This window comes from Haliotis cracherodii, unplaced genomic scaffold (genome assembly GCF_022045235.1).
Source record: "Haliotis cracherodii isolate W230 unplaced genomic scaffold, xgHalCrac1.p SCAF_8, whole genome shotgun sequence".
Taxonomy (NCBI): domain Eukaryota; kingdom Metazoa; phylum Mollusca; class Gastropoda; order Lepetellida; family Haliotidae; genus Haliotis; species Haliotis cracherodii.
In genome coordinates, this window is record NW_027266341.1 from 57,239,720 (window position 1) to 57,266,944 (window position 27,225).

Below are 27,225 nucleotides of genomic sequence, written 5' to 3' on the forward strand. Positions count from 1 at the left end.
TAAGGTATAAGGTATATTACATGTGCCTTACAAACAAACATGGTATATTCATGTATGTTAATCAGGGTCATGGAAACTGGATGTCATTGAGTGGAACGTACATGACACTTACTGTCATTGACATTTTACCTGTCGACCCATTAGCGATATAGCAACTGGCATTGCCAGTGTTTCTCCTTACCTCCTTGACCAAAAAACAAAGGCATATTGACAAACTTATTAAACCTATTGGCAAACAAAGGATTGATTTAAATATCTCACCTGTTCTGAGGCTTTACGCAGCTGTTTTTCTCTTTCATATTGGGTTAGTAGCTGTTCATTATCGTCTCTCAAAAGCTCACATTCAACATCACCCTCTTGTTTTTCGGAATAGGCATTATCCAAAGCCTCCAGAATACCGACGATAAGTGGCATAAGTCCCTTTACCACATCTTCGTCGTACTTTTTCATCATACGTTCAAACTCCTTATAAATAGTCGCTGCAAGAGACGACACTTTCTCAGACATGACATGTCCTTCTTCAACCGTTCCGTACACCGTTTCAGCCATTTTGACGATTGATCAGATGATAAGACTGGGTCAAATGGAAAGATCAACAACGTTCCTATCAAAAAGATTGGGTTAGTCTACACCCCACGAGGGCCTGTGCAAAATAAAGGGTTGTCTCTTCATCCCCTCATAATTATTGACGTACACCATCCTCCATATTGCAGAAGCAAAATTTGTCGGTCATGTGACCACGCATGCGCAGACGACCGTCGACGTATTAAGAACTATTATCTTTACAACTATTGTGTCTCTATCAATGTTAATGAGCCTTTGCAAATGCGCCAAGAAAACTATGCAAAGTGTGATATACGATTTATTTTCACAAGTTTTGTGTTTCTTCTGCATATATTTCCACCCCCACATTGCTGAATGGTATATGTCACGCGAAGATGTTTTTATTTTATTTTTAAAAACAAGACCACACGTAAAACATATCGACGAACTGACCATAGAACAATACAGTTCAAGTTTAATTGTACATAATAAAGTACCACCTGGAGAGTGATCAACCCCTTAGGCTCCTCAACCACCATTCAGACGTCTGATCTCCCCTCGGGCTGAAATACATCCCCATTATAAGCAACAAGTTAACGTGTTGTTGTCAACATTTTCTCATAGGCATCCGTTTATCAACAACACTATTCTTTCATATGCATTGAACGCTAATCACGGGCTCATATGTTTGCTTTTAAGATGAAGAAAACATATACCTCTTTCGTTATTTCTGCAAATTTGTAATACCATTGTAAAGGGTAGTTATATAGTTATGAATAAATCCATATTTGGAAAATAAGTAATGGATCATCTTTCAGTGATTAATATTTATCTGAGTCAGATAACGTTTCCCATAATCGTGTCACTTGGCATTTGTATATATACGTTTTATACATATTTATAAAAGGAAAATGTCGCGGTCGAAACATGTTGAAGAAACATGTAATCATGAAAATGTCAAGTGTTGTGAATGTTGTGAATAGTAACAGATATTTCTGACTATGTATCGAGCTGAAAAATTGTTCATATGTCTGTGTACGGGTATGGTAAGTGCAATTCATGAATACACGTATGTTAAATAATAACAGCATCCTCAAAATCAACATAAACAATAACCGTTACGATTTTGACAGAATAATGTATCATACAGAATGAAAGAAATAACGACTCTTTAATCTTAATGTGTTTGCTGCGTGAATTAAAATCGATTTAATGATAATAAATTTAACTAAAGTCACACTTCTTTCTATGTTATAAAATCAAGTTGCAAATATTTATGATGAAGATCGTCCCAGTGTTATGAGACGGAGTTAGCCGTGTGCAGGACAAGAGTGATATCATAACATCATAACGGATCCATATGGCTACAGATACATGGAGGCAAACAGGATGTGATTACTTATGCGATGTTGCAGATAATGTTGTTGTAGTAGTCGTGGTAAAATGTAGTTGTGACACCAAACGTTATATAGACTTTGCGAATGTGTATGTATGCTCAATTTTTAAAAAATCAAAGTAAGATGAGACCTTCTCCTGATGCAGAATTTCAAACAATATTACGTCCCCGACGATGTGTCAAGTTGTTTCTCTACAACCGCAAGTATACCTTTCAAAATGCATTTAGCAATTTCTGACAGCAAATGAATATTAATAACTTATTTGTTATTTTTCCCTCGTAAAATTAGAATATGGGTCGATTTAAAAGTTGCAAACTTGTATTGTTTTGAAAGCTGAAACATATCTCCTCTTTGAATATTTTAATTTATCATCAAGTGATTTCTTAAGATGTATCAGCTTTGCTAAGGCAAGACAATGTTGGATTAGAAAAAAATGAGATTCGGAAGAGTAATTACTTGATCTGTCGTGGTACACACCTAAATAAATGTTTATGAGAGGTGTTTTTTCTGCACATATGGACTCTTCTTACAGAACAATTCAACACATACACTGGTATGAAACACATGTGTGCGCGCTAGCTATTGTGCTTAGTTCAAAAGATCCAGGGTGTTGTATTTTTATATGCTTAAACTGAATATAACTGAATGAGAAATAAAACCCATGTTTGTCACGCCCAAACACAGTCTTTACAAGAAAACGCTTTTGATTTCACTTTGAAAAGCCGCATCTTTATAGATGCGAAACTGTTGAAATGTTATAATGACGTTAAACATATTTCCATTTAATGTATAGTTTGGTCAACTAATTCAAATATGCATGTCAGATTGTATGTACTTTACACCTCAAAACATTGTTATTGTTCAATCCTGTTTATAAAATATAATTTATATTATATCATAGAATATTAGTGAAAATGTTTAAACATTGGAATAACGAAGAGAAAAACTTTCAATTCTAAGTATTATTAAAACAGTATTCTTGAAAACACTTTCTTTTACAAGGAAACAAAATGAGAAACGTCTTTATTACTTCCTTTAATTAATATCAGTCATGAATACTTCTTATGTTTTTACTAGTATTTGCCATAATGTCACTTCTTTTGTTTCCTCATACGGTAAAATATAAATATGTATTTATTGCCATCAGGTTGTCAGCGTGTCACGGTGAGAGACAGCTCAAACAGTTTCTCCTTCCCGTCTCCTTGGGCACGGTACGTAGTCTAGATGAACAAGTTAATGAAAGCGCACTAATTAAGCACTTTAATTAACAGGTCAATGGGTTGAAGACCGTCGTCTATCACCTATCGATCTGCCAATTAAGAAGGATATTGGTTTCTGCAGCTACTAATCCCTATCAAGCGTTACATGCACAAATGCATCAAGAAGTGTAGCTATTGTAAAGAAGTTGTTACCCATAATACTACTCGTTGTCATGTGTACCAACAAGAAGCGCTGTCTTTTTAAATAATCATGACATACATGCCATCCGACTCTCAAGTGAAATATGTTTTTATTGGCCGTGTTTACAAACATAATGTTTTTGTTTGAAAGGCGGCTCTTGTGTCAACATGTGCAATACATTTGGGGAATAAAATAGTTTTGTGCAAAATTGAAATTCACGACATTACCCTACCATAACTGCTTGTGATTCAAAGTATAAATTTCGTTATATATCAAGCACATACCATTTTATTGATTCGTTTTTCTGTTTGTATGCAAGTAAAAGTTTACTTGATCACTACTTGTTAAACATGAACAGACCTATTCAAAGATTGATTAAATAATTAGTGAGTACGAAACTATCACATTTTCCAATATTTATTATAAGATGGCGGCGTCCAGTTTGTGTCACAGGATCTGCAGTGTGCGGAGGCTGTTAGCTAGATCGCACACGCATTTGTCAAGGGATGGCAACACATCTACGCGTTATTACAGCCTTCTTGTGAAAGGCAAAAGTGTCAAAATAGGATGCGCCAGTGGATTTTGGGGAGATACGGCAGTAGCCGGTATGACAGACGACAGACCAAAGTTCAGAATAACAACAATCTACCCGAAAACATTAATAAATGATCCCTGTCGATCCCATGTCACTTGGTCTTGAATGAAATTATTTTTCATATGAAATGATCCAAATAATCAAATATGATTAAATTTTATTATAAAAAAAGCATTATATGCCGACAAATGTCAGGTGACAGGCTATAAATCAATTGGAGTTATCTCCCTTTGAGCTGGGTGTTATTTAGAAACTTTTTCAAAATATTAGGCAACACTTTTTGTTATATTTTTCAGACCAAGGATTCAACTAGAGGAATTAGCCACAATCAGAAAATAAAATATTTTGAAATATTTTTTATTCACTCCATCTGAAACATCAACTTCAAAGTCATACAAACTAGCTTTAAATGCTACAAATTGTAATTGATCAAATGCTTTGTTGTCTCTGGACACTGCAAACCTCGTATTTAGAGAAAAAAGTCTTCTCTTAAGTTGATACATATATATGTTACCGTTTTCTCTCATCCAAGTGATCTGGACAACTTTGTGCCAAATATAAATATATATTTAGCTACGCAACTTTATTTGGGTTTAATACATATTTAAAAGTGTTTGTAGTGCCAAATTTCTACCAGATATGAAATTTGAATTTAATCTCATATTTGTAAAATATATACATGCTATCCATACAGTTGATAACTATATATCAAGTTTGTTATAGCACAAGCCGGACATTGATGGAATTTTATGCTTGTAATGTTTTGGTCGTGGCTGGGTGTAATTGTTATTCTCTACATACAGCGCCCCAACTTATCTATGGATCGAAAGTGGATTTCATCGTGTTTGACTACCTATCTGAAATCACAATGTCACTCCTCACAGCAGCAAGGAGGAAGGCACCGGTACGTGAAATCAGGATTCAAACGTCAAATAAGACCACTAGTCCAAGAGTTGTAAAATTCAGGAAGGGATACAAACACCAAGGTTTTACGCGATTCACAAATGTGCATCCAGTACCCACAAATGTTGAGAATGGAATCAGAAAAAAGGTTATTCCTCATGACGCACAATAATATCCACTGTACCTACAGCGCATCCAAGAGCACTTGTGGGTGTCTGTCATTTCATCTATCAATCAGAACCACTGTCCACTGGATCATCAATTCATTCCAGACTCTAAAGTAATTATCAAAACGTACAGTGCGCTACACCATTTCTTTTTCTACAGGACCTCGTGTTGCCATTATGTACCCTCATTCTTGTTATAGCTTGTCCCCAGGACCCCCATTTTGTAAGTCAAACCTTGCTAACACTTTTGTGGACTACCATTATTACCATAGGAGACAGCAATTATAAATAAGATGGTTGTACCGTTTTTGTCTCTTCACAGAATCTTGGCTACGCACCCGACTTTGTTCAAGTATCCATGGCACCTTTCATTAAAGACATTAAGAGAAAAGGTAAGGTGAAAAAACTTTGGAGATTACCATTTCAAGCTTTGCAGTACATTATGCTCAAGAATTACATAATCAGTAGAATATGTGAGAGAAATGTTGAAAAAAATCAAATATCCCAGATATCATACAGATATGAATTTGTATTGGTTGTATTGTGAACTTGAAGAGAAGACCTAAGAGTGAGTGAGTTAAAATTTATTGTCGAATCAACATATTTCAGCCACATAGCGACGAGACCAAGTTAATATATTTATTATTTAACCTAAGAATATATATTGCACACCATGTTGTCTTTTCTGCTGCTATACTTTATCTGCATCCTTTATTTCTGTGATTACTGTGAATTGTTTGGAAACCTTATGGTTACCAATGTGAGCTTTTACTTTCTTGTTGTCTTGTAGGGGCAACTAAACAATTGAATGGTCAGGCTGTGATTTGGTTGATTGTATTGGACGTTGCTCATAATATCAGTCACTGCTTTGTCTGGTTTAGACTTGATTTTGAAGAGTTATATAGCTTGAATATTGCTATGTGGCATTAAAAACAACAAGCACTCCATTAGCAACACTTGTTTTTTGTAATGGTGTGTATTTTTATGTGTTATGTATTATTCTTTAACTATTTCTCCAGGCATTAAGATAATCAGCAATGCAGGGGGAGTTAATCCTCATGGATGTGCTGCAGCATTACAGGAGGTGTGTAGCAAGGAAGACATCTCACTCAACATCGCTGTCGTGGATGGGGACGATCTCATGTCACAGGTAATTTGTCCCTTAGGGAGATGAAGACTGTTGATATATGTCTCAGGCTGATCAGACAGCATTAGAAATAGGCACTAGTCCTGAAGTCCTTGCCAAACTGCCCAATAGTTGTGGTATGGTATTATAAGGACAAGTAGAAATTTGCCATTTTGATGGGTTTTGCTATATGTTATCATTATAAGGACTAGTAGGCTAAACATTAGTTTCTACCACTGTCAGATATGACAAATGCATTGTCAGGATGATGTTAAAATATCAATATCAATTCTTGTCAATATATCTTTGCCCAGCAGATATTGAGATACTTTTGTTTGGTTCCATCTGAATCAAAATTTATCAGTTGATTTCAGATATCTAGAGTTGTTTAAGGAGAATCTCCCAATGGCTGCCATTACCATGGCAGGCAAATCAGGACAATTGATCATTTTTTTAAATAGGTAATTTACATTTCATTCAATGCAATAATGTAGAACTATGTTCTGGGATTTTGTAAGGAGTACTTAGTGGCCATTTTCTACCCCTTGTCTACATGAAATGTCTAAACATCCCTACTTTAAAATTTCAAGTTTCCCAAATCTTTTTAGTTTGCTAAGGAACTTGTATTTCACCGATATCATGACCAGTAAAGGGGAGAAGGCTTTAGTGCTTCCTGTTATGTTTTAGGATTGAATGCAATGTAAAAATATCTGGAAAAATTAAGAAAATAATAACTTTTTTGCAAACTATCCAATATTTTGAAAAAAAAATATGTTTCCCCACATAAATCTCAGTGAGTATAAAAGCACTTTTCCCTTAATTGTCCTGTTGTTCAGTGAAATATGTGTCAAACTTAAAAAATAATTATCGTTACGATAACCGCAATTTTTCTTTCAAATTTGTGATTTGGTGTAGACTTGGGGAAAACATTATACTCAGAGAATGCCAAGATAAATCCTTGCTTAGTAGATAAACTGAATGTTGTTACAGAGATAATGAGGTTGTTTATCCTGACAGGAAATTGTTTGAACAATTCGGTGATTTATTGTTACTCAATGGCTGCAAGTGATCAGCTTATGAACGCACACACATGCCAACCCTCGTCCACATTGATTGCTAATTGCAATGATAACATGTTAAGCAAGTAAATTGGGATGTTTACTACGCATGTTGTTTCTACCGAAAAGGTTGGAATTACCTTAAGCAGAACTCTGTATAAGTAGATATGTTCGATTGCAGGGTTGACTTAACAATTATACACCCTGTAGTATTTACAAACTCTTGAAATTTCATTTGGCTAGCAAGCGTTCATTATTGTGTTTTGCCTGTGAATAACTTTTAAATTATCAACATCATTTACAAAGATGAATTTCTTATAAATAATTATATTAATTGGCAAAACATGACCCCAAAGTTATTGCAGAATGCATTGAACAAAATTCAAACTAAGGGAAATAAATAGGGCTTCTCCCTAAACGCTGAAAAATACAGGGACAGTATTCAAACACAGAAATATGCACGCAACAACCCCCAAACTAAAACTAAGTTATAGTTCCATAAACTTCCAAAAATAAACTAAATTTCTGGGATTGATCTTTTATGTACACCTCACCTGGGGTGCTCACATTAACAACCTTATATATAGATGCACTAGAGACCTAATCACACTACGTGGCTTGACTGGCGCCAACTGGGGATCCTCCAAAGATACCCTAATATCATTATACAAATCACTCATTGGATCCAAAATAGGCTATGGATGTCAAATCTACAACACTCTATACTCAAAATTATACAATAAACTAAACTCCATCCAGTTGCAAGCACTAAGGTTAATCACACGCACGCAAGAGGGCACACTGCAGACAACACTGCACGCTTTAACAGGTGAAATCCCTCTGGATCAACGCCAAGAACAACTTACAATAAATCTTTGGGCCTCTTACCAAGATAACCCACCAATCCAAAGAATACTTAAAAATAACATAAGCCCCAGACTCCAAGCGCCAGCTCGAAAAAAACACAACTATTAGTTCCCATCTCTCTGCGCATAGTAAACTGCTTTAACACACACAATCTAAATGATTTAAAACTAAATACAGCACCAAATAACTCTTTTATACCCAAACGGAAAACCTCCTAAATAGACATAGCTCTCTCCACTAAACTAAATAAAGAAATTGACCCAAATACTGCCAAATCCACTACACTAGCATACATACATGAAAAATGGCCAAATTGGTGTGACATCTACATAGACGTGTCCTATACCGGACACGAAACATACAGGTTTCGGAACCCACATCCACAAACATACAAGAGAAAACAAATCCTATAGGCTCCCCAACAATCAATCAATCTTCACAGCAGAGCTAATGGGAATAGTAACAGCCCTACACAGCGCCCAAACCAAAAAACTTTAGTCTTTACAGATTCACTGATTGGGCTCCAGGCAAGTTAAAATAAAAACACAAAAAAACGTCCAAAACTAATACTTCAGATACTAAAAAGCGCCAACAATCTCATCAAACTAGGCAAACAGATAGAACTAATATGGATCCCTGCTCACGTCGGTGTGTTTGGGAATGAACACGCGGACAAAGCAGCACTAAAACTAGAAGAAATACGCATTAACCTACCAATATCTACAACTGAAATTAAAAATATCACTAAGGGAAACATCTTTCAAAAGTTGCAAATCAAAGATCAGAAATCAAACTGCAAATTGAAACACTTGCTACAAAAGCCACTCAAACTCTTGATAGGGCAATAACTTCAAACAGGCCACACTAAATTAAATCATACCTACACATACTAAAAAACATCAAACTGGTAAAAATGGTAAATGCCCACATTGTAACCTAACAGAAACCCCTGAACACGTATTATTACACTGCACACATTACCAACAACATAGAACAATACTCAAAACTACACTACACCACAACAACCAGTTGACACTACCAACTCTTCTAAACCCATTAAACAACTTACAAACCCATAAGGCACTAGGCATATACCTAATCAAAACAGGTCTACTCGGCCGCATATAAAACAATCAAACAATCTTCAAATAAAATAAAAATTATGTACAAAATTATTATTTACAAGGGGCCAGTGGCCTCAATGTGCTGAAGACCCATGAAAATCCCAAGTAGAACAGGTCTTCAGCAACCCATGCTTGCTGTAACAAGCGACTATGCTTGTCGTAAGAGGCGACTAACAGGATCGAGTGGTCAGGCTCGCTGACTTGGATGATGCATGTCATAGTATCCCAATTGCGTGGATTGATGCTCGTGATTGTCACTGGATTGTCTGGTCCAGACTCAATTATTTACAGACTGCCGTCTTATAGCTGGAATATTGCTGAGTGTGGCATTAAACAATAAACAAACAAAAATAATGTGCTGAAATAGAAGCAATACCTGTGGTTTTACTTGAAATAGTTAATGCACAGCTAGACTTTTTAGACTTTATTGTCCAATTCATCGCACACTCGCATTGGGTTAAGCTCTGAATGTGAAGTAGAACTTTTACTCACTCTTACTGACCCCAAAACAACAAGATGCTTTCATGTTTTGCATTAAATGAAATATTAATACCTGAGTTTATAAAAAAATATGGAATTTTTAGAAAGTTCCAATATTGAACAAAATTGCTTTCCAAATTTGTTTGCCAAGGGGACATCGTTTAATCTGTGAAATGTTCTTTGTGATATATGTTATTGGGAATGTGATCTATTGTTATCTACATTCTCATTTCTCTATGTTGAATGAATGTCAAATAATCAGCATCATATCATTCCATTTCAGCTACCAGAGTTACAGAAACTTGGAATCACTGAAATGGACTCTGGAATGGAACTGCCTAAGACCGTCCACAGTATGAATGCTTATCTAGGGTTAGTGTATTGTGTTATGATATGGTTGATGTACAATTTCTCTATCATTTTGCATAATGACCTATAATTGTGTCTATATTGCCATCAGATTGAATTCAGAATGGCCATTGGGGGGAGGGGAGGAAGAGAGATGGGATATATTGGTTGATGTAGTAATCAGCTTGTCTGTCCATCCGTCTGTCTCTCTGCCTGTAATCATTTTTTGTCCAGACCATATCTCTAAAACTATTGGGTATTCTTTCATGAGACATTGCACACGCAGAGACCAGGATGTCAACTGGTTCCTTTTGCTATTCTGAGATTTTAAGATGTTTGATTTTTTCTGTTTTCACGTTTGTATGAAGCTGCTATATAGAAGATTCACGTTTAATGTGAAAGGTTAGCTTCAGTGATTATTGATAACTACAGCTGGTAATGCAACAGGTTACAGCATCAGCCATGTATCAATTGTGTCACATCAACTGACTCCTACCTTTGCAAAACAGGACCTGACATGCAAATACAAAGTTCCGTATCCCAATCCCATGCTATTGTTTGCTCCAAAACTACTCTTGTATATGGACAGACAGTATAGATAGGAATACTCTCATCAAGTTGGACAGATCACTCTGTTGGACTTGTTGTAACCAGATGATTTGTTCTTTTGAATTTGTGGGGGCCGGGGGATTTGTCATTTTCAAATGACTCTTGTTATACTTTACAAAGATAATTTACCAACTGTCTTATTATGGTTCATTTCAGAGACCCAGAAACCTATCATTGTGGGTTCGAATCCCGGTTCGCCGCAATTATGTTTCTAGGTTTGTCAGCACCATACCCGTGCTTGTGGGTTTCACCGAAGTGGTAAACCTCTTGAGACCTGCATCACTTCGGGCTTTCCTCCCACATTAAGCTGACACGCTGCGATATAACTTGAATACTGTTTAAAGCGGTGTTAACCCAACTCACTCACTCACTCATTTCAGAGACTAAGTGTTACTGTTCCAGAATCATACATTAATTGAATCTTTGTAAATCTGTTGAAGACATTGAGAGCTATATATATACAGTGTGTTAAGTCTTCTATGAGAGTGGCTGGCTGTGTCACATCTCAGTTGAATCTTTGATGAGTTTGTAAACACATTGAGAATTGTTTTGTAAACAAATACATTTTTTTGTAGACTACAGAAGTAACACCAACAAGATTCTAGTATTCTTGTTGAATACAGTGCTTTCTTTATTTGTAGAAGTGGCCCCATTGCTCGTGCACTTAACCTTGGAGCTGATGTGGTCATCACTGGCAGATGTACTGACAGTGCTTTGGTGCTAGGTCCTCTTGTACATACGGTATGACACTGCACACATTGTTAATATACCTATTACTTACAGTTGGCATGGATGGCCACGTTGTATAAGGTGCAACAGTTTGCTGTGTATAGTTGTCTCCCTTAGTTGAACCAGCATCCTGTGAACAAGGTTTGAATCCCAGATGTGCAATGATTATGATTCTTAATTGATCAGCACCACACCTGTGTCTGTGGGTTTCATCAAAATGATAAGCATTTATGACCTACATCATTTTGGGTTTCTTCCCCCATCAGGCTTACATGCCCTGACATCACTGTCCAAAGAAGCCATGACCCCAACTCACTCACCTACACTGAAAGTGTTTACCTAAATACTTTCAGCTTTAAGAATGATGTTCTTGCATGTGTCTTTGTGCCGTGTGATTAGTGTAAAGATAACATTCTGTTGATAAGTTAATGATTCTTTACTTCTTCAGAAGAATGTCTGTTTCAGGATATGTAATTGTGGTATGTGTTAAGGTTACATACTACTGCTGGCTTCATTTCTCCAGGGATGAAATTCAGTGGGAAACATGAAGTGTGTTGATGCATGTGTTTCAGTTTGGCTGGAAAATGGACCAGTTTGATCTGCTGGCAAGTGGCAGGTAGGTCGGTGGATCTTAGTACAAGGGTAGAAGCTAACAATTTTAGTCCACTTGTCCTTATGATGATAACATATAGCAAAACCCACCAAAAGGGCAAATTTCTACTAGTCCTTCTGATACCTTAACTATTTGACAGTTTGGCAAGGACTATAGGACCAGTGCCAATTTCTAACGCTGTAAAAACAACAATTGTAAATCTGTGTTTGATATTCAGGGCTTTCCAGAGCCCTTGAGGTTTCTGCTATAGTTATTTAAAATAAGAACCCCTCAAATCTTTAAGTTTTGACATTAGGGTTGTGACAAAGAAGATAAGGACCCCTGACATTCATGCTGAATCTTGACCAATGTAACCACAGAACATATCTGTTGTTTCTGAAAGCAGAGTGATGAAGCACTTTAGTATTACTCTGGACAGTGCTTGGCAGTAATGTCAATCTCTCATTAGTTCCTTGTCAATAGAGAAGTCACGTTTTTTATTCTGTATGGTCACTGACAGTGAAATGTTGCTTTACATCATGTCACAATTAGAGTGAGTGATGGGTTTAATGCCACTTTTAACAGTATTTCAGTTATATCGCGGTGTGTCAGCTTAATATGGGAGGAAAGCCCGAAGTGATGCAGGTCTCAGATGTTTAGCACTTCGGTGAAACCCACGAGCACAGGTATGGTGCTGACAAACCCAGAAACATAATCGGCGCGAACCAGGATTCGAACCCACAATCATAGGTTTCTGGCGTGCAACTCTGCACATCGAATCGGGGCGCCTTAGACGACTGGGCCACCTGTGCCCCCTGTCACAATTAGATATAAGGAAGGGTGAATATATCAGCATTTATCTCTGACTCTATCGGATATGTCGGAAATTTCCAGGATTTGTGACCTATACTTCTCAAAAGAAGTTAAGGACCACCCGATTCTTTCAGGCCATCAGCGATTAACTATAGTGATATGAAAGAATCCTTAAGCGGTCCTTAACTTCTTTTGAGTAGTATATTTACTCCCAAGTGTGAAAGCTTGCATGGTAGTAGGTTCATCAATGTTCAGTGAAACATGGTCATCTCATCAGGACTATTAAGAATTGACTTCAATATTTTTTGCGTTTATGGAGATATATCAATGTGTAAAAGAGTGTGCATACTGTGTAAATCTGCATACAGGCAAAGTGTTTATACTGCATATTCGCAAATTGTTTACACTGCATATTCGCAAATTGTTTACACTGCATATTCGCAAAGTGTTTACACTGCATATTCGCAAAGTGTTTACACTGCATATTCGCAAAGTGTTTACACTGCATATTCGCAAAGTATTTATACTGCATATTCGCAAAGTGTTTATACTGCATATTCGCAAAGTGTTTACACTGCATATTCGCAAAGTGTTTAAACTGCATATTCGCAAAGTGTTTATACTGCATATTCGCAAAGTGTTTACACTGCATATTCGCAAAGTGTTTACACTGCATATTCGCAAAGTGTTTATACTGCATATTCGCAAAGTGTTTATACTGCATATTCGCAAAGTGTTTACACTGCATATTCGCAAAGTGTTTAAACTGCATATTCGCAAAGTGTTTATACTGCATATTCGCAAAGTGTTTACACTGCATATGCGCAATGTGTTTAAACCCAGCCATTTTATGGCTGAAATATTGCTGAGTGTGGTGTTACACAACTAACAAGGTATGTGTGTTCAGTCTTGCAGGCCACCTGATAGAGTGTGGTGCCCAGGTGACAGGCGGGGTTTTCACAGACTGGCAGTCAGTACCCAACTGGTGAGGGAATCTTACCTTGTACTACAACACTTTGTGTTGTGAGGATTTGCTTGCACATGCAATTGAAATTTGAAAATGTCTTTTTCTCTTTGAAATATTTACGATTTGGTGTTTGCGGGATTTCAGCCCAAATAAATCTCAAGTAATTGTCATCTTGGTCTGGTTCCTGCTTTTGGAATATTGATGTGTAAAACATTTATTTTATTCATGAATCCCATTGTCAGCTTGTGCTTTCGTTCAGCGAAACTGGTTTGTTTGAAAATGAACTGTTTTACTGTTTGGTTACAAAAAAGTGTCAATAAAAAAATTGTTGAGATAACTAGTCAGTTTTCATGGTGTGTTCTTGTTTAAAACCCTTTATTTAGTAAACCTTGCACACCTAACTATTTTTTGTTTAGTCCAGAGCAATTTTAGTCTCCATGGCCCCGTTCCACAGTTTGTAGTGCTCAGGTGGTCGTAACTCCAACACAGGCTTACGATACTCGTAGTGCTACGATCACTTTGTGAAACGTGTCCCAGTAAGTCAGCAACAGGTGATGTCGAACTGATGGTCCTGCTTGTCTTTGATAGTCTTGTGTAATAGTCGTTAGATGGGTGTGACTCCTTATTCAGGTGTATGCAGGCCATCGTCCCATATTACATTGTTACAGCAATTACAGCCGTTCGTCTGCAAGAGCGAAGATGACAAGCATGAAAGATAAACATTGCAATGTTTCTTATCATAACAGGATTGGTGATAGACATGAATGTGTTAAATTTATAATTTATGAGGGATGGATATGTAAATTAGTTATCAGGAATATAACTTTTACATAGGTTATCATTAGCAGTACATATAAAAAGGAAATGGTTTTCGTTTTCTATGTATCCACAGGAACACATTTCACATAGTCTGAGGCTTCTAGAGTTACTCGTATATCTGCCCGTTTCTATATTCAGTTTGTGTGAGTTACACCTAAACTGAGCCAAAGCAATTCCAGAAGTGATGTCATGGATTGCTGCTCATGCTATCAGTCACTGGTTGCCTGCTCAATCAGGAAGTTAGCATCATGTGGTTCCTATGTGCAGGAGTTTTTGGTAGTCAGTGCCTGGAAATATTATTTTGCGCGGACAGTCTACGCCAAGATTTTGATGTTAAAATGTCCTCATATCAAATACTCCATACCAACAATGGCCCGCAAATGTGAAAACACAAACTGTTATTGATTTTGTAAAATACATTTTAGTGACCAGTAAGTTTCCAAAGCACTCTTTTTCTAACTGAACTCTCACATCTTTGAGCGACAGACATGACATCACACTGGATTGCTGTGACATTACGATACAACTGATGGTGTCACATGCTTCTGTGCTTCTTTCTGGTAGCAGAATGTGAAGGAAAAAGAACTAAATCGTAGTTGTTCTAATAACCATACATATTCACACATCTAGTGAATGTGATATCCATTTTGCCAAGCTGATTTGCCATTTTTGTCAGATTTTGGATTGAGAAAGAAGAGATACCTATCCAGAAAGGTCTTTGAATGCAATGAAAAATGAAGATTTCTGCGTTTCGAATCCAATTTAACATTATTGTGGCTCACTCCCATTTGTTTTACAATTACTGACTACAGTTTGTGTCCCAGTGCATGGAGCATTGTGAAACCATCTACTGTGTCAGTGTGTTTGAGGATATATCCTATATTCATGTTGCAGGGATGACATAGGATTCCCTGTTGTGGAATGTGGAGAAGATGGAGAATTTCTGGTCACAAAACCACCTAACACTGGAGGACTGGTCTCCAAGGCAACTGTTGCCGAGCAACTGCTGTATGAGATTGGTGACCCTGCCCACTACTTCCTCCCAGATGTTGTGTGTGACTTCAGTAATGTGACGCTTGATGAAGTGGGAGAAAATGCCATCCATGTCAGTGGAGCAAGAGGAAACCCGCCGTCAGGGGAATTCAAGGTGAGTGACAGGGGAGTTCCAGGTGAGTCACAGGGAAGCTCCAAGTGAGTCATGGGGTAGCTCCAGGTGAGTCACAGGGGAGCTCCAGGTAAGTCACAGGGGAGCTCCAGGTGAGTCACAGGGTAGCTCCAGGTGAGTCACAGAGGAGTTCAAGGTGAGTCACAGGGTAGCTCCAGGTGAGTCACAGAGGAGTTCCAGGTGAGTCACAGGGGAGGTCCAGGTGAGTCACAGAGGAGTTCAAGGTGAGTCACAGGGTAGCTCCAGGTGAGTCACAGGGTAGCTCCAGGTGAGTCACAGGGGAGATCCAGGTGAGTCACAAGGGAGCTCAAGGTAAGTCACAGGGGAGCTCCAGGTGAGTCAGGGGAGCTCCAGGTGAGTCACAGGGGAGCTCCAGGGGAGTCACAGGGGAGCTCCAGGGGAGTCAGTGGAGCTTCAAGTGAGTCAGGGGAGCTTCAAGTGAGTCACAGGGGAGTCAGGGGAGCTTCAGGTGAGTCACAAGGAAGCTCCATGTGAGTCACAGGGGAGCTCCAGGTGAGTCACAGGGGAGCTCCAGGTGAGTCACAGGGGAGCTCAAGGGGAGTCACAAGGGAGCTCCAGGTGAGTCACAGGGGAGCTCCAGGGGAGTCACAAGGGAGCTCCAGGGGAGTCACAGGGGAACTCCAGATGAGTCACAGGGGTGGTTCAGGTGAGTCACAGGGAAGCTCCAGGGGAGTCACAAGGGAGCTCCAGGGGAGTCACAGGGGAGCTCCAGGTGAGTCACAGGGGAGCTCCAGGTGAGTCACAGGGGAGCTCCAGGTGAGTCACAGGGGAGCTTCAGGTGTGTCACAGGGGAGTCAGGGGAGCTTCAGGTGAGTCACAGGGGAGTCACAGGGGAGCTCCAGGTGAGTTGGGATGGGCTCATTGGACTCTGACCTGCGATCTAGCTGTCAGTGTATTGCAATGGCAAGAATCACTTACAACTTGAAAGACGGAACCCAGCTTATCCGGATCCCAGATATCTGTAAACCTCGTCTACCAGACAATATATTAAAAAATTTTGTCAAACAAATTGTGCAATAGCTATGCTTATGGTGTTTATTGTAAGAGCTGCAGCTAAAATAACACTTTTTGAATATATTATTGCTGATATAATAATAGTTTTAAATACATTTTTTTCTGATCATTGTATCAAATTCTTTGAAGTTATATTATAAGGTATTCTTTAGTAGAATCTTTGGTAGGTCTTGGAAAAAATATGTGGACAGGTGATTGCTATTTATGAGTTTATGAGAAAATACACATTGTAATCTTAATCCCTATATATGTGTGGAACCTGTTTGTTTGGAGGTTGAAACTGATGGGAAAATCTGTGTGTTATCATAGGATCATTTCTGCAATACCATGCTAAATTAGTCTCAAAGACCACCTCCGTGGTCTAGTGGATAGAACATCTGTCCGAAGAGTGGAAGGTTGGTTGTTCAATCCCAGGCCGCTTCATACCAACAGATGTGAAGGATGGTAATTTATATTTCCCTGCCTGGTGCTTGGCGAGAAATTACAATATGTCTGAATGGTGTTTCCATGTAAACAGCATCATGGTATCTCAATGGGCTAGCACTAGAACTATAAAAACGGCATTAATCAGGACTAGTACAAGCAGACAAGCACATGCATACACACAAGCAACCACACACCCACACACCCACACAGATACACAAACACACAGACACATGCAGACACACACACAAACAGACACAGACAGATACAGACACACACAAACACACACAGACACATACAGACACACACAAACACACACAGACACATACAGACACACACAAACAATTTGCACGAATGCTATGTTATGCCCCATTTCACCAAACTTCAACAATCACAACATTCATCAGGGCACAACTGTTAATATTGATGACAAGGACATAAAACCTCAGTTGCTCATATTCTAGTTCAGAATTATTAAGTGGAAACTACATAGATGTGAACTGAAGGAACTGCAGGAGAAAATTGAGGATTATGATATAGGTACCGTATATGACCGCGGATAAGCCGACCCCGTAGATAAGCCGAGGTGTTAACTTGACCATTGGAATACGAAAGAAAATGATATGACCCACAGATAAGCCCAACCAGGAAGTGAAAGGCAAAAAACACTGCAAAGTCGGACTGCAAGACATGTGCCGGTACTCGCGGATATTCAAAAATATAAGATGAAAAACCTTGTAATTATATTGAAAAAGTCATTATTATTTCTAATAATGATTTAACAAACCAGTCATCCACTTTCATAATGTGGGAAGCTGTTTCTCTTGGGTTTTTTTAATCTCATAATGATCGTTATATGTTGCCATCAACAACGAAGCCCCATTTTGTGAATCGGTGTTTATAGAATTGAAGATTATGATATAGGTACCCGGTAATATTTTTTCTTCTTTGAATAATCCGAAAACTAGAATTCCATCGTGTCTGCAGGTGAGTGCCACCTACATGGATGGGTACCGCTCGACCGCAGTAGTATTTGTTGGTGGCCCCAGAGCAGCAGAAAAGGTGGAGAAAACAGCTAACGCTGTACTCAAGAGGTGAATACACTACTAGATACACTGTTATTAATATACATTTGTAAGTATCACTTCTTATTAATAGAATTTACAAACTTGTCTTGTCCTAGCTATCAAAATATTTTACTAATTTAAAGTTACAGAAAATCTGAATATAGTTTACCAAATTAATGTTACTTAAAGTCTCATGTTAGTTAATTTTTGTTGTTGTTGTGTTTTTTTGTTTGTTTGTTATTTTACGCCGCACTGAGCAATATTCCTGCTATATGATGGCTGTCTGTAAATAATCGAGTCTAGACAAGACAATCCAGTGATTGACATCATGAGCATCGATCCACGCAATTGGGATCGATGACATGCATCAACCAAGTCAGCGAGCCTGACCACCCGATCCCGTTAGTCGCTTTTTATGACAAGCATAGTCGTCTAAGGCAAGCATGGGTTGCTGATGACCTATTCTACCCCGGATCTTCACGGGCCTCATGTTAGTTAATAATTTTGGTCGTGAGCACCTGGTGTCATCACTGATTTTTATTCATCTATTCGTATAATTTTTACTGCTATTTTGCCTTGTGTGTCTTAATGGAGTCTGTTTAGGCGGATAATCAAGATTGGTTATTCCCTGGTGTTGATGTTACATATGTTCAGGTCGTGTATAACGTATGGATTGACAAATTACGAGACACTATGTATCCCAGGAGGGCATGAAACCCTGTTGTGTAGTTGTCAGTGTGTGTTGGAAGGTGTCAGAGGATCTTCAGTCAACTCCAGCTTCAGAACTTCTCCGACATCAACATGGAAGTGTTCAGCACCGATCACCTGTATGGCCCACAAGCTAAATCTTCCAAGGTACAGTCGAACCTCGTTATCCTGAACTCTGTTATCTCAAGTATACCGATATCTCAAGCCTTTTCTCTGCTCCCAACTGCCTCACAATATAAATACATATTAATTTGCTTGCTTATCTCGAATGCGAGATAAAAGTATACACTGTCTTGAACCTTGGATTATGTTTCTAGGTTTGTCAGCACTATACCCGTGCTCCTGGGTTTCACCGAAGTGGTAAACGTCTAAGACCTGCATCACTTCGGGCTTTCCTCCCACATTAAGCTGACACGTCGCGATATAACTGGAATACTGTTAAAAGCGGCGTTAAACCGAACTCACTCACTCACTACTAAATAAAAAACATTGTGAGTAGACATGAGTAAAAACATGGCAGTACTTCCTGGTTACTTAAAAAAGTGCTAATCAAAGTCAGATTAAAAGCCCTGTGACACTCCTCAAACTTTCCAATCAGTGAATGAACAACCTTCAATTGAGAGTGGCGTTTTGTTGTTTTCGTCATGTGGACAGACTGTAAATGGTTATTGCTGCTATGCCTAAGGTACATGTACACTATACATAATTTGTCACAGTTATTATCAATCATTGCTGCAAAAAAACATTACAATTTGACATCGCATTGTGATTTGTTTTTAATTTCTCATGTATGCAAAGTATTCTATGTATCTATAAAACTGTTACTTGACCATGTCCTGGATATTCATGTCTCATTATCTCAAATGTCCGGATATCTCGAAGTTATAAGACAGTCCCACTAGGTTTGAGATAAAAGGGTTTGACTGTAAATACCTCACTGAATAGACAATTTATGGTCAGTATGTACCCTTATCATATAGTTATTAGCCTATATAATGTTATTAATTACTGGCTGCCGTCATATCAGTAGACTATTGCTGACTGCAGAGATTTATTTTGCGTGGGTTAGATCGCTGACTTTGTGTGCTGGCGATTAGATGCCTCACTCTGGCAGTGTGGGTTCAAATCCCGGATGGGACTCAACCAAAAAAAGTACTAGAATCTGTACTTTACTATGAAAGTGTTATCCCAGATATAACATTTGTTACAAGATATCTATTGTGTTATGTCTCAATCAGAACTGATGATGAGCAAAATTGCACTGATGAATACTTTATAAGTAAATAAATGGACCATGATTCTCCTGTAGAATGTGCGAGAGGCAGTGATGTGGCTGGCAGTTCATCACTCACAGAGAAAGGCACTGGACTTTTTCACAAGGGAGGTGGCGCCTGCAGGAACAGGCATGGGTAAGTGAGAGTGATGATAGTGAAGGATGGAGATGGGTAGTGTGTGTGGGGACGGAGTTGTGGGAGATTGTACCTGTTGGTATGGGTGAAGGACAAGATGAGGAATAGATAATCTTTACATGATTTATATAGCTATAGAGATTATCTGAAAATAGTTATTTTCTTACATTTGTATGATTTAACGTAAAAATTACCTTTTCAGCTCCAGGATTGTGCAATATTGCAGGTGGTCGACCGAAAGTGTAAGTGCCTACTTTTCCTCATTTACATGACATTTAGATGACCCTTTATTGAGTAAAATGATAATAACACTACACATTGTTAGATATAATTATTATTTTCGCATTTCCGCAGAAAATAATCTGCTCCAGAGCTGCCATTGACCTGTAAATGAAAAAGTCGTAGTCCACTAGTCCCTGCTTAATTTACAAGTCTCAGAAATAATTTAGTTAATTTGGAAAGTTGTCACAAATGCTGTAGTTTGAAATACTGAGTGTATACGGATTCCTTACAGATCACCAGTGCTCAAGCTGTTCTCGTTTCTCTATCCAAGAGACAACTTTAATGTAAGTGAATGGACATGACCACAGAAAGAGACCTGCTGATCAAAGAAAGAAATTCCTTTATTTAACACCATACTCAGTGGTAACAATCTGCAGAATTTTCAGCCCTTTCCATCCCTGAGAAAGAAAAATTGATATTTGAAGTGCCATAGTTCATCCGTGTGCAGAAGATTTTGGGAATGTTTTTCTTTTGGCCTTGAAAAAATGATATACATATGTATACAATCTCATAAAAATCAGATCTCACTTCTCGCTACCGCTAAACAAAGATCTGAGGACATTCCATTACGGGTCACGTCAGAACGACCTTTCACGAACTTTGACTGACCAATGAAATGACTGACAAGAAATCAACAGTAGCCAGTCAGAAGGCAGAATCTCGAGCTTTACAATACTAGTTTCAAACTGGCGACTACGCTTTGAAACATATTTTGACATATTCTCGATTAATTTTTTTAAACTGATCAAAAGATCATTCTGTAATGGCTTATAGAGGGCCTAGATTGTATGGATATAATCATAAAATCCGTAACTGTCGTTCAGAATACCCTCTGTTAATTATTTCGAGGTTGCATGATTAGTAATAACATTCCGACCGTCACTTTTATGATCTGGTAAGCCACGCTCTGACTGGTTGGATGAAAGGTTGTTCTGACGTGACCCGTAATGGGATGTCCTCAGATCTTTGTTTAGCGGTAGCGAGAAGTGAGATCTGATTTTAATGAGATTGATATGTATACTACTTAAAAGAAGTTAAAGAACACCTGATTCTTTCATATTACTATAGTTAATCTGTCGTGCCATGACAGATGGATTGCACAGTTGGTGTATCGACCCAGCCTTCATTTTCATATGACCGTAGTTAATCTGTCATGGATGGTTGGTATTTCAAACAGTCTTCCAATTGTGGGTGTTCTTTAACTTCTTTTGAGCAGTATATGTTATCAATATTCAGGCTAGTAAATGATTCAGGTTACATTGCATTTACCATGTCATACAAGGCTTGCAATTAGCGGACTTGTGCATTGACATACTACAGATCAATATCAGCATGAACGGGGAACATGTGGAAGGCTATGTGCTCCCTACTGTGCCCACTGCTGAATACCTGAAACGAGCCTACCCACCTCATTCTGCGGATGAGCAAGAGATGCCAAAGCTACCCCAGGGAGAGTTCTCTTACAGGCTGGAAGACCTTGCCTACACCAGGAGTGGCGACAAGGGAAACAGTGCCAATATAGGTGCGTATACAGAACAGCATAGGTTTTGGCTTAATAATTATAATAATAAGTGCATTTATAATGAGCCAGATTCCAGTGGATGCTCATAGCGCTACACTATTATTACCCCGGTCAATGGATCTGTGAGCACTCGATTTTCATTCTCAGCTCCCAGGGGAGTATACAACCGAAGCTGCCTGTGAGGCGCTAGAAGGTTAACAGCCACATTACCATCACATCCTACCGGGTACCCACTCACTGCTGGGTTAACAGAGGCACATTTCGAACAAAGTCACTTGCCTAAGGAGACACCACATGTGGCACATGTGCTTGGCTTGGTTTGTTCTTTAACGCTGCACCCAGCAATATACCGTCTACAAGATGGCTGTCTGTAAATAAACGGGTCTCGACCAGACAGTCCAGTGATTGACATCATTAGCATCGATCTTCCCATTTGGGATATGATGACATGCATCAACCAAGTCAGCGAGCCTGACCACCCGATCCTGTTAGTTGCCTATCATAAAAGACAGTCAAAAGTGGAAATTTGAGTATTTTCTATGGCTGAAAACAAATAACATGAACAACTAAAAAATTGTAAATGCAGAGATAAGAATTATGGTACACTCATGAGGTACTTGGTTCATTGGTGTGTGCCAATTTCAAATCGAGGTCTAATGTTATTAGTGGCCTGAGTGAAACTGAGATTTTCTGTATAATTATGAAACTACAAGAATGATATACATCATAATTTTGCAAACAAAATTGTATTTAATGACTTGATATACTTTCTGGGTTAACATTTGGCCATCCTGGGTCCTCTTCTTGAATAGACGATGCTGTTTCAGGAGTGATCGCGCGCCATCCTTTGTTCCTGCCGTACATCAAACAAGCCCTGACAGCAGAGGCTGTGGAGCAGTACTTCTCTCACCTGTTCCCTGACAGGATAGGTCCAGCGTGTAGCAGAGTCAAGAGGTGAACCGACTGTGTGTGTAGTGTGTGTGTGAGTGTGAGTGTGTGTGAGTGAGTACGTGTGCTGAAGTAAGGTTTAAAAAGTGACCCCCTAAGGTGACCGGATTATGAGTGAGTGATTGTGTTTTAACAGTTTGAAATGTGATATTAACTGAAATATTTAAGCCTCATGTCTAGAATTGTCTTCCTTAGGAAACAAGCACCTTTTGGTTGAATTGTTGTTTGTTCTTCAATGCCACACTCAGCAATATTCCAGCTATATGATGGCAGTCTGAAAATAATCGAGTCAGAACCAGACGATCCAGTGATTGACATCACGAGCATCGATTCAGACAAGTGGGATACGATGACATGCACCAACCTTTTGGTTTTAAGTTGTTCCAAGTGTTCATATTACTAAAGGGTTGTCGGGTAGCCTAGTGGTTAAAGCGTTCATTCATCACACCGAAGACCCGGGTTCGTTTTCCAACATGGGTACAATGTATGAAGCCCATTATTCTGGCTCACTCACTCACTAATAGGGGGATGAGTAAGTTTGGACTCGTCCCACTCTCACAATTCATCTTCAACTCATCGGTGTCTACCAGTTGTGTAAGATTTGTTGATGATACGAGCTGTTGACTGATGATGATGTGAACTGGATATCTGGTTGTCACAATGCCTAATGGCTGTGGAGTTAATACTTGCATGTACAACCACCTGGGAAAATCAGATTCATTCTGTAACATGGGCTCATCTTGATGACATATAATGGAATCTGAAGATTTTCTTTTGGCTACTTATAGTAAATAACATTTCAAACCTGTCAGCAAAGTCTGAATACTATGGGACAATATTTATAATTTTAAGAGATTTTTGACTATATTATTACTCATGTCCCCTCGACCAGAAATGGGATAACGCCTATAAACTTGACATATAATGTAATCTTAAGATTTTGTTTTGACTACTGATAGTAAATACCATTTGTTACTTGAGAGCAGAATATGAATGCTATGGGACAATATTTCTAATTTTAAGAGATTTTTGACTATGTTATCACTCATGTCCCCTCGACCAGAAATGGGATAACGCCTATAAACTTGACATATAATGGAATCTGGAGATTTTGTTTTGACTACTGATAGTCAATACTATTTGTTACTTGAGAGCAGAATATGAATGCTATGGGACAATATTTCTAATTTTAAGAGATTTTTGACTATATCATCACTCATGTCCCCTCGACCAGAAATGGGATAACGCCTATAAACTTGACATATAATGGAATCTGAAGATTTTGTTTTGACTACTGATAGTAAATACCATTTCTAACTTGAGAGCAGAATATGAATGCTATGGGTCAATATTTCTAATTTTAAGAGATTTTTGATTATACTATTACTCATGTCCCCTCGACCAGAAATGGGATAACGCCTATAAACTGAACAAATAAAGGTATCTTAAGATTTTGTTTTGACTACTGATAGTAAGTCCCATTTCTAAGTTGAGAGCAGAATATGAATGCTATGGGTCAATATTTCTAATTTTAAGAGATTTTTGACTATATTATTACTCATGTCCCCTCGACCAGAAATGGGATAACGCCTATAAACTTGACATATAATGGAATCTGAAGATTTGATTTTCTTTTGGCTACTTATAGTAAATAACATTTCAAACCTGTCAGCAAAGTCTGAATACTATGGGTCAATATTTATAATTTTAAGAGATTTTTGTCTATATTATTACTCATGTCCCCTCGACCAGAAATGGGATAACGCCTATAAACTTGACATATAATGGAATCAGTATCTGTTGACATGAATGCAACTAAAATAAATGTACAATCTATATCTATATCCTGTGTTACCAGGTTAATGTCTTTACAGGATACACTGACATCACTCTCCTTGTAATGTTGCAGGTTTGATGCCCCAGGCATACATGGTATCAACTTTCTGTTGACTAATGCTCTGGGAGGCGGGGGCATTGCATCTCTGCGGAGTGATGCACAGGGTAAAGCTCTCGGCCAGATACTCCTAGACTTTGAGCTCACAGGTGTCCCTGACTTGCAGACAATGGCCCAAGAACTACAAGCATGAAGACGGAAATGGCATCATCTTCAGATTCTAACAACGACAAGTGATATTCAGAGAAGAAAATTATCTCAGGACTGGCATCATTCTTGTAACAATGCCGTCAAAAATGAACTTGGATATATTTTCTATGCATTGTCCTTTGTTTGAGTGATGAGATTTTGATTGAAGTGAATTCTACAATTACAACATTTCATCCTGATAATCTACATTCATTTGTGAAAGAAATCAAAACAAAGAGGTCATGATTAACATCATTTGTTCCTGGAGGAAGTGTGCAATATGAATCATGTTAAGTATTCCTTGATTATGTTGATTTTCAAGACCTGTATCAGAATTCCTGAAAATATTTGTTAATGAGTTGACTGCTGATAAAATGATGGTCAAAAGCTGTGTGACTTTTAAAATTGACATGGAATGAAGACTCATTTTTTTAAAGATGAGCCATGTTCCATAATTAGCATGACAGTCAAGGGTAATTGTCATTACAAGAACATGAGGGGTTCTCTACATTCATGTACCAGGAGCAAAACTCAATGACCCCAGGAACCCCCTTAATTTTGAACACTGATAAGAATGGCACAATTTTAGAAGCATTTTCTTCTATAAGGATTGAAATGAGTTATACAGTGTAATTTATTCATTCACATTAAATTCCATTCCATTTGAACATTTGGTTCAGTGAGTGAGTGAGTGAGTTTGGTTTTACGCCGCTTCTAGCAATATTCCAGCAATATTGCGGCAGGGAACACCAGAAATGGGCTTCACACATTGTACCCAGGTCGGGAATGAACCTAGGTCTTCGACGTGATGAGCGAACGCTTTAACCACTAGGCTACCCAACCGCCCATTGTTTCAAATATGTACTTAATGTTCATAGTTATATTGTACATATGACACTAAAGAAAACCGAGGTGTAGTTTATGCTAACTTATGTATTCAAACACATTGATGTGTGGAATTGATAAAGAGATCCATCAAATAAATTTTTATATCTCTGTACATTGTCTTTGTTATGCTTACTGACACTCCTAAATCATACCGTAGCTTACCAGTATGTAGATGTACGTTTGTGGTTGGCCTTGGCTCACCTGAACAGAAATTGAGGCGGAGAACCTTTGAAGGGGAGCTGTGTGTACTTTGATGTATTATTTGAAAATAGATTTCACATCTCTGAAACCATAGGGCCCCTGAAGCTGAAACATTGCATGGGTGGTCCTGGTAATAGTGTCCCTTACACTTACTCAAAGAATGTTTTGTGGTCATAAAATATGGCCTCAACAGCAGCCATATTGAATCTATCATTTTTTACCCACGGTTAGGTATGTAAGAATTATGTTTGACATGCATGAAGTATGTGGTATGAACAATTACAGAAGTCATATTAATTTGTTTGTTTTTTTCACCCTGCTGCCACCAGTCAGTACCTGTTAATAGTGTAGTGAACAGAAAATCTGTCCGGAGAGCAGTGGTTTGATCCCTGGCCGCCTTAAAAATGGTACTTGTTACTGCCTGACGCTCGGCAATAAGGGGTAAACACAAGGACTGGTTGGCTCGTAGGCAGTATATTGTGCCTGAGTGGTGGTATTCTTGTTAAACTGCGGCATGGTATCTCAGTGGGTTAGCACTATACCACAGCCACACACACATGATCATGTCGCTATACAAGTGTAAAAACCTTGAACACGACATTAAACACGTCAACTTACTAGTCAATAATCTGGGTCTGCAATACCAGTGGTCTACATTACAGCATAAACAACGTCCAACACTGTTGGGGTGTGATAAAACACAATATCCAAGTAACAGAATCTTACCATCGGATTCAAATTTGCAAGTAGCATGAGTTACTGGTGACCTGCTATGAGCCTAAACTACACAGAAGCTTTCTGTCATGAACAAATCTGGCTCTTACTGTTCTGCTGTGTACATTCTGCACGAGAACAAACCATTTTCATTATTATTTGTCAATGGTTTGTTTGCTTGTTTAACGACGCACTTGGCAATATTCCAGGTATATGACGGTCTGTAAATAATCGAATCTGGA

The 27,225-nt window shown here is 38.4% G+C and overlaps 2 protein-coding genes across 15 annotated transcripts in view; one reads left to right on the plus strand and one right to left on the minus strand.

The window, feature by feature from the left end:
* The window catches only part of LOC139449680 (C-Jun-amino-terminal kinase-interacting protein 4-like), a 104,568-nt gene extending 103,849 nt beyond the window's left edge, over window positions 1–719 (minus strand). For all 13 annotated transcript variants that reach the window (XM_071231178.1, XM_071231177.1, XM_071231169.1 and 10 more), the window contains exon 1: window positions 262–719. In XM_071231178.1, the coding sequence (XP_071087279.1) occupies window positions 262–549 (288 nt within the window). In that variant the 5' untranslated portion in view covers window positions 550–719. The remainder of the gene's footprint in view (window positions 1–261) is intronic.
* Window positions 720–2,117: 1,398 nt separating this feature from the next.
* Window positions 2,118–26,145, plus strand: LOC139449825 (uncharacterized). Of its 2 annotated transcripts, XM_071231373.1 has the most exons (18): window positions 2,118–2,143; window positions 3,088–3,151; window positions 4,740–4,840; window positions 5,329–5,398; window positions 6,026–6,156; window positions 9,945–10,033; window positions 11,260–11,359; window positions 11,920–11,963; window positions 13,660–13,737; window positions 15,433–15,685; window positions 18,149–18,255; window positions 18,978–19,083; window positions 20,246–20,345; window positions 20,548–20,587; window positions 20,860–20,911; window positions 21,948–22,149; window positions 22,977–23,103; window positions 25,007–26,145. In XM_071231373.1, the coding sequence occupies exons 3-18, from the start codon at window positions 4,805–4,807 to the stop codon at window positions 25,182–25,184; spliced, it is 1,713 nt and encodes a 570-aa protein (XP_071087474.1). In that variant the 5' UTR covers window positions 2,118–2,143; window positions 3,088–3,151; window positions 4,740–4,804; the 3' UTR covers window positions 25,185–26,145. The 2 variants fall into 2 exon arrangements, with proteins under 2 accessions (XP_071087474.1, XP_071087473.1); XM_071231372.1 differs by lacking the exons at window positions 2,118–2,143; window positions 3,088–3,151 and adding an exon at window positions 3,769–3,946.
* The last annotated feature ends 1,080 nt before the right edge of the window (window positions 26,146–27,225 follow it).

Bases quoted from the DNA above. Each gene is read 5' to 3' on its own strand.
- LOC139449825 (XM_071231372.1), top strand. From the start codon at position 3,769: ATGGCGGCGTCCAGTTTGTGTCACAGGATCTGCAGTGTGCGGAGGCTG. The intron at 13,738-15,432 runs GTGAGGGAATCT...TTCATGTTGCAG, and splicing joins TGGCAGTCAGTACCCAACTG to GGATGACATAGGATTCCCTG. The intron at 22,150-22,976 runs GTGCGTATACAG...ATGCTGTTTCAG, and splicing joins GGGAAACAGTGCCAATATAG to GAGTGATCGCGCGCCATCCT.